The sequence below is a fragment of the Mugil cephalus genome, chromosome 7, assembly GCF_022458985.1.
Source record: "Mugil cephalus isolate CIBA_MC_2020 chromosome 7, CIBA_Mcephalus_1.1, whole genome shotgun sequence".
Classification (NCBI taxonomy): domain Eukaryota; kingdom Metazoa; phylum Chordata; class Actinopteri; order Mugiliformes; family Mugilidae; genus Mugil; species Mugil cephalus.
In genome coordinates, this window is record NC_061776.1 from 16,065,074 (window position 1) to 16,073,150 (window position 8,077).

An 8,077-nucleotide genomic window follows, 5' to 3' on the forward strand; every position below is an offset into this window, starting at 1 on the left:
TGGAAAAATGCAGTTTGACACTTTTCACCTCGTGATATCACGGTGGCTATTAAGTGATTAGTTATTAGAAATGAACTGAATTGTTGCGACTTAACTCTTACAGTGACTTATTCATCAAACTAATCCGTGTTTGTTTTCCTTATTCATAAAACCCTTAAACTTTCCAGTTGTATTACAGCAAAACTTACGTTAAAGTTACATTACAAGGCTTTGGATGTGACAATAATATTAATAGTAATGAGTCTTTCTACTCTTTTGATTAACAGATATCAAAGATAAGAAATAAAAGCAAAAAGTCAAAGGACAGTCCCATAATGAAAGAGCATTAAACAGACTTTATTTGAGAAAAGTCAGGCATGTGTTAACAAAACAGATGATCCACTAACAAAGGCAGTGTATGGTATAGTTTTAACAGCATGAGAAAAACTACATGTGATGTGATTGGTCATGTAATGATCTGTAAGTAGGGGTTTCTCTGTGCTGACTGTCCTTCTAAAAACAACCGGTCTGCAACAAGATCAGTAAGAAAAAACACAATGCAGTTTCTGGGTCGAGTGTAGGAAGTAAGGGTGAGGAGGCTGAATCACTGAGAGTCGACTCAGGCGCCGTGTGGTCCGTGTCGATGTTAACTTTGCTGGCAGGTATGGAAAGTGCAAGACTTCTCCAGCTCTGTTAGGGAGAGAAAAAGACAAAAATGTGTGATGCTGCAAGAAGAACATTTGGTGAACGGTTGCCCTGTTCTTTTTTTGAAGTCACGGTAGTTCAAACCTGGAGTAGTTTGGCTGCATTGCCTCAGTGCGCTCATAGCAGACATGTACTCCTCTCCCAAAAACTGTTGATAGGTTTTTCCGCCTTCGATCTCCCGCAGACACTTAGTGGAGTCCTTGAAGAGGAGGTTCTTTCCAGTGGTTGACTGGAACAGCTTGAATGTCGAGTCGCTGCTAGGTCCAAACTTAGCCTGTAACAAAAGAACAAATTTAAAACAGATTTGTTTATTAGCCGTAGATTTATGGCAAATTGTGTTTATCAGATATAAAAATAAGATGAACAAAAATGCAATGCTTGCGTTAATCCTGTATTTTTACCATCAAATGATCACTTTCCAAAATGGCTAAACCAATTTGTTGCATTTAAAGTGAAGTAGTGCTATGCAAACATTCAACATTACTTTCCCTTCAAAGGCATAAATCGCAAGGAAAAGGACAAACTGATTCTTGCTAATCAGTTTCCTGCTGACTAAAATTATTAACAAGTTGTGTAAGAGACAAACAGGACACGCAACCCATAAATGAGAAAGACTGATCAGCGACCCTGCAGTTTCCATAAATATTTTTTGGACATTAAAAATGATGAATGAATAGAATTGATTAAAGTAAGTAATTAAATTGATAAAGAAAGCAAAAATGGCAACATTTATTAGATCAAGCTTCTAAAAATATCAGGATAGGATGATTTTCTTTAGCAAATAATATTCGAATCGCACGGATGTTTAAATAAAAATAGAAGAGAAATATCACATTTTCTTTCTATTCAATTCTAAATTGATAAAATGTGAGGCCGTGCAAAAAAAATAAAAAAATAAAAAAATCTGATAAAGTGGAGTAAAAACTTTCCTCTAAATTTAAATTTCAAGTCCTCGTCGAGGTAACCACAACCCTGACAGTTAAGGATTATCTGACCTGCTGGGCCTGGAGGATGGTGACCACGGCGCTGCGGGTCTCTGGACGAGTCACCACAGCGTGTGCAGGCACTTGGGCCAAGTGGCAACGCCCGAATTCTGTGACTGGAACTGGAGTGGGGCTCCCAGGGCAGATCAGCTCATATTCATCCGACCTCACAGACTGAGCCCAGCCTGTACCATTACCTGTGGTGAGAAGAGGGGGCGAGGACTTTAGAAGAGGGTCATAAGACAGAAGACACCACAGAGACAGAGTAACGACATTGTCGGCCTCTTACCGTCACTGTTTTCCCCAACGATTGAGTGTTTAATGAAGGCAACATCACCAGCACCTTCAACCAGGCATCTATGATGAAATTCCAAATATCATGTTACACAACATGAAGATGAGGTTTCTAACCTAAGCATGGTTCTCTGGCAGAACAATTAGTTTCAGTTTTGGTGGGGAAAAAAATTTATTAAGGTTCATTTTGTTCCCAGATACAGTATTAAGTAACACAGTAAAGTAAAGGTATATTAAATTACCTTTTTTTCTTTGAAATTAACTTTTTCCAATACTATTATATTACAGTGCCTACATCTACCAAGTTGCCCGAGTGCAGTGAATCCTGGTAGATGTAGGCACTGTGATGATAGTGGACTCCCTCTAAATTTAAATGTTGATACTCTTCCATGTGTGTCTCGTGTTGATTGTTAGCTCAGACTAAAGAATGGCACTAAGAGAAACCACTAGACAGTTTAGCGTCTTTAAATTTTGCTAATTAATACACCATGTCCCATACTACATGAACAGAAGTGGAAAAAAATAGTCATGTGTTTGTAAGGGAGGGTAATAGTTTACTGGAAAACACATTTTTATCTGCATACACATTAAACAAATCAGACAGCATATAAATGAGTCTGCTGTAGAGTTGCTGAGTCCAATCAGTGTGTTTTGCTTTAAAAATTCTATTTTTTCCCTGTACCTGAAGGCTCCTGCGTATCCGTAGTACCGCTCATCTGCACTGGCTTTGCATTTGGACTCATCTCCTACTGCTCTTTCACTGCCAATACACTGAGAGCAAAATGGTGAGTCGCGGTCGGCTCCGGGGGCACAGCCACTACTGAAGAACTTAGCTGAAGAGAGCAAGAGACACAGTCAACAAAGAGTATCTTATTCTCTTGTAAATGATGTTACTCGTGCAACAAGGCCACTTTGGTGAAGGTTCAATATCAAGCATTATGGTTCTGGTTAAATATTTATTGGTGAAGTACTGTACAGTACATGTGCAGCATATCATTACTATAACCACCATAGATTTTCCTGAATTTAACCAAGTGCTGTGAGTGGCCTAAACATACAGTAACCGCACATAAAAGAATGAACCGGGAACGGTTCCTCTGGGCTACATTAAATTCTTTACTTTAAAACTGCAGAAGAAGAAGAAGCACACAGTCACTTACTGAAGTCACAGTCTTGAGTTATTTTGTAGACGTGACCCATGGGGATGTTCCAGCCAGCAGTTCTGCCCATGCCCGTGTGACAAGACCTCTTGCCCTTCAGGGTTGCCCAGGTCACCCCTGAACCCTTCTTTACCACAGCAACAGCAAAGTAAGAGGAGGGAACCGCTGCACAGTGTAAACACAGGAAGGATGAAGGATCAGAAGACTTCATTTAGTTTAACTTATAGCTCGGAGGTAGAAAAAAAAAAAAAAAAAACTCTTTATTTTAGTGACACTTTATCTACTAAAGACCTGCATTATGCTTCCTGAAAAAGTATTTAGCCATTCATCATAAAGAAAAACAGTATTCAACAGTTGCTGGTACATTTCCAACTTCCAGTCACTGCAAGCATAACCTCTTTTAGCTAGTGTACAGCCGACGATATGTACTTCCCATTTTTGTAATAATCTGAATCTAAAGACAGGTCGCTCTCCAGGAAACTTGCCCAAGAATTGGAAATTAAGAAAAGTATGACTGGCTTTTGTCTGAGTGAGACAAGTTAAATGTTTTGTTGGACTACATTAATTTGAGTAATAATCTGTGTAATTGTTCTAGATGAGTGAAAACAATGATATTTTGTCTATACCTCCAGTGGGGCTGCACTGCGCTGTGGAAAGAGAGAAAAGATGCAAATGTTACTCATGAACAAAAGGTGAAATTAAACAGGCTTCTGTGCGTTGGCTGTATGTACGATCTAAGCATCCTACTTTGATCATACTGCTCCACCATGGCAGGAACCAGACCACACTTCCCAGCTGTGTACACCTGCCCTCCATCCACTGCCATGGCATCAGCCTCTTTGCGCTACAGGGCAAATCAAAGAGCAGGTGTTCAGAGACAAACTATACAAAACGCCAGAAAATATATATATTTCAACAGATTTCTATAGTCTTTTACCATAATTTTTTTAAGGCAGTCTTCAACTGAAGGAGCGCTCTGGCATTCAATGGAGGTGGAATCATCGGCGACGCTGTTGATGCTCCACTCGTCACACTTGACAGTCTCAGCGTGGCCCACAGCACACCATTTAATGGCAGAGCTGGAAGTGGCTGCAGTGGGTTCTGAAGTGCCAAGTAAAAACACCAACATGAGCAAAACACGTGCTCGCTAAACTCGCTAAATAGACGTGTTTATGTTCATCTGCACGTTGTCCTTGTGTTTTTAAGTACCTTTCTTGAGGGAACGGATGATGCTCATGTATTCAGCGCCCAGATACAGGAAGGAGTCCGTGTCCGTGGGCACCTTCACCAGCCTCACTGTTGAGTCCTTGAACATCAGGTTTTTGGAAGGTGTGTACGCAGCTGAAGAGAAGAGGTCAAAGCCCTGAAAAGACACCACGCAAGCTAATTGATTATGAAAGCAGTGGGCACAGCATGAGGCGACTGGAACAGAAGTCACATTTTGAAATTTTTCAGTTGCGTCTTATACGCTCTCTCATATCAGGAAACTCTGCTAACTTGCGTCATATGCTGTAAAAATGAGTTCTTATTTGACCTGTACTGCAGAGAGGCTTTTCCAGATTAATTCTTCCAGCTGTGGGTCCTTGCGGGTGACGACAGCATGAGCTGGCACTCTGCCCAGGTGGCAGGTTTTGTAGCTGTCGATAGGTGCTCTGGTGTTGTCCTTGCACAGCAGCTCGTACTTGGATTTCTCAGCCTCTGAAAGAGTGACATAACAGTTTATATTTCTGTCTGAGTTTGAAAATATATTTCTCATTCTCGCCACCGCAATTTGTTTACGAAAAGGGACAATATTGGGAAACAGAGACTTTAAAAAATAAAGGCCATCCATATTTAGTTTATTTTTATTAAGACCACAAAGTGACTTGTACAATTCATTTGAATAATGAAAACAGGAGCTAGTTTGCCTCCCTTTAACTCTTCTCATATGATAAAGTATGGACTGAAAAGAAACCACATACATATTGGAACAGGTAATGCGGTGATACTGACCAGGGACGGTGAGATGCTTCACGAAAGCCACTTCTCCAGCATCCTCCGCCAGACACCTGTTGAGTAGACCCGAGATCAGCTATGGGCATTTCCACATAAAAATCAACTCACAAATACCTTCACAATGGTACAGATTGGCCATAAGATGAATGTAAACCATCAATGAAGGACTGATACTGACCGGAAAGCTCCGTCGTAGTCATAGTAAGGCTCCTTGTGAGATCTGGAGCAGTCTGCCTTGCAGAGTTCACACAGCTTGGGCCACTGTGAGGCCCCTGGGGCACAACTGGCCTGGAAGAAGCCGCTCACCGCTGGAAAACCAAAAAGAAAGAAAACCCCAAAAAACAAGGAAAGAGTCAGGATTTTAGAAGCACTGATCCCTGCAGTGCAGCCCCTACCCACACACACAAATCAGGTTTGTGAAGACTCGCAGTCATCTAGGTCATGCTCGGTCTTCACAAAAACAAGCCGTCTTTGCCTTCGCTGTGCTTTATTAACGTTTTTTTAATGTGCAGTCTGGGGTAATATTGAATCTAAAATGTAATAGCAGTGAAAATACTGAAATCACCGAACTGTCCATTTTACTGCTCCTATGAGGAAATAAAAGGGCCCTGACCATTACACCTATAAGCCATTATATCTGAGGAATGTGTATAAATATGTCGCTCACCCTCCTCCACAGGTTTGTCTTCAATGCCATCCCATTGAATTAACTGCATGGACACCAGAGTTCCTATGGGAATGTTCCAGCCTGCAGATTTTCCCAAACCGGTGTGGCACGATTTCTTCCCCCTGAGGTCCCTGATACCAAATCCAGTGTCCTTCTTCACCACAGCAACCGCGTAGTAGCAGGTGTCCGAAGCTGGAGGTGTGCCAAAAGAACAAACCATTATAAAATGCACAGGTTCAGGTTAAAAAAAAAACCTCCTGTTTGTGCTCATTTCATTAGTAAAGACAGTAAAACATACAGGGGCCGTAGTCCTCAGCGATGATGGGCTTCAGGTCATAGTTGTTCAGTCCAGCTGTGTAAACATCCCCTCCGTCCAATGTGATGGCATCTGCCTCACCAGCCTGATAGAAAATGCACATCATCAACCAACCAAACAGCCAACCAACAGGAAGCATGTGGCCTCGGTTATATACCATATGTACATTCAAAAACATTTAAGCTGCAGCCTGGAGACCAACAATCAAACTATATGACACAGTTTCAAAGATTCCTCTGCTCATTGCCCAACGGTATTTATAGCAGTTTAAATAAAATCTGCAATGCCTCAAACTAACAAGAGTAAATGTACATACACCGATTAAGCATAACATTATGACCCCCTCCCTAATATTGTATAGGTCTTTTGCCTCTTGTGACCCATCAGAGAACAATGACATGTGTCCTTGGGGGGTGTCCTGTAGTGTCTGGCGACAGGATGTGGTTAGTGGGGGCCTTTGGCTTGTTCTAGTGCATCCCACTGATACCTGATCAATCTGGGATCTAGAGAATTTGGAGGCCAGGTCAATACCTTTTTTTTTTTTTTTTTTTTTTTTTTTTAATAGCTGTTCCTAAACAATTTGTGTGTGTGCGTTTGTATCAAGCTGCATCCTGCTGGGGATGGATTACTAATTATTGTTGATGCTGTTGATTTATGTTTTTAAGTGCAAGCTCTGATGAGTATAATGAGACGTAATAAACAAAGTGTGTGATATTTGTCTTGTAAGCTATCAAGTCTTCTGCTACATTTCCTTAAGAATTAAAATCCTTCTTTTACCACTCATTTATTTATCATTACAACATTTAGATTGCATTTCTGTAATATCGTAATTGAAATATTTGTTGATCAGCACATTAAATCAATTTACTCAAATATTTTACAGGTAGTCTACTTCAGAATTTCATCGTAGTTTCACTTTAAAAATGTGTCAATTAAATCTTTTAAGGGACCATAGCAGACATTCTTCCACGTTTTGCTTCTAATAGTGGATTGCATTGTACTATTGATACTTTTACTCAAGCTAACTACTTGAATCCCCTTTTCACCTGTGATCTATTAATCGGTAAAAGGTTTATTTTATTGGCGATTCGTGGCAAAATAAATAAATAAATAAAAATAAAATGAGGTTAAAGTTTGAATGAGTTTGGATCAGTAATCGGGTGACTTGCTTACATTGCGCATCTTCAAATGCGCATTCTGGATGATGCCAATTTCCTCACCTTAATTGCAATAATGCAGTCGATCGTGCTTTCTTTTTTCACGCAGGCGAAGGAATCAGCCGCTTGCACCAGATCCAAACATTTCCGAAGCTCTGCGTCCGACTTGACGCACCATTTCACCTTCTCAACGGGGGCCGCGAGGACGGTGGCTGCAAACACAGGTGGATATCGGTTGAGCTCAGTGATTGATTGATTGATTGATTGACTGATTGGCCGGGCTGCGGTTTAAATGAGACGTGCAAGATTAAAAGTCTTTACCTAGACAGCCGAGCAGAGCTGCGAGGAGGAGGAGAGGCTTCATTGTGGACGGCGGGGTCTCCAGATCAGCAGAGCAGACAGTCAGGGACGCAGCTCGGGCTTTTATAGCAAACCAGACTTGACTGGGACTAAAGATTAAATGGCACAGTTTACTCAGGTTTCCTAATGCGTGGGTGTGTGTACTTTTGTGCGCTTGCTTGGACACGGGAGGAATACACACACACACACACACACACACACACACACACACACACACACACACACACAGATAGAGGGAGAAAAACCGAAATTTCCACATAATGGAAACTCACAGGCACTGATCTGAAACCGTGCAGCTATTGTTTGCACTCTTTAAAATCATCCAGAGGAGATGCAGAAAACCAAAACATGCATGGGCACATATACACAGTGAGGACTGATTATCTGATGTTGTGTTTTGGGGATTTATTCTGTTTCTTTTCAAACTTTTTTGCCATTTGTGGATCCATTATTTGATTAAA

General features: G+C 41.1%; 1 protein-coding gene across 1 annotated transcript; it reads right to left on the minus strand.

Annotated features, from left to right (window-relative positions):
• Window positions 1–315: 315 nt before the first annotated feature.
• Window positions 316–7,712, minus strand: tfa (transferrin-a). The gene is made up of 17 exons (XM_047589528.1): window positions 7,578–7,712; window positions 7,320–7,468; window positions 6,082–6,184; window positions 5,784–5,975; window positions 5,295–5,424; window positions 5,114–5,169; window positions 4,656–4,819; window positions 4,331–4,484; window positions 4,059–4,222; window positions 3,869–3,965; window positions 3,748–3,768; window positions 3,122–3,286; window positions 2,644–2,794; window positions 1,957–2,024; window positions 1,680–1,864; window positions 769–958; window positions 316–669 (listed from the first exon to the last, which is right to left on the minus strand). Exons 1-17 carry the CDS (start codon window positions 7,618–7,620, stop codon window positions 626–628), a joined length of 2,076 nt encoding a protein of 691 aa, XP_047445484.1. The 5' UTR covers window positions 7,621–7,712; the 3' UTR covers window positions 316–625.
• Between the last annotated feature and the right edge of the window lie 365 nt (window positions 7,713–8,077).

Coding starts and splice junctions, on each gene's coding strand:
- tfa (XM_047589528.1), bottom strand. CDS start 7,620: ATGAAGCCTCTCCTCCTCCTCGCAGCTCTGCTCGGCTGTCTAG. Junction 6,185..7,319: donor ACTGCATTATTGCAATTAAG/GTGAGGAAATTG, acceptor ATTTTCTATCAG/GCTGGTGAGGCAGATGCCAT. Junction 4,820..5,113: donor GAAGCATCTCACCGTCCCTG/GTCAGTATCACC, acceptor TCACTCTTTCAG/AGGCTGAGAAATCCAAGTAC.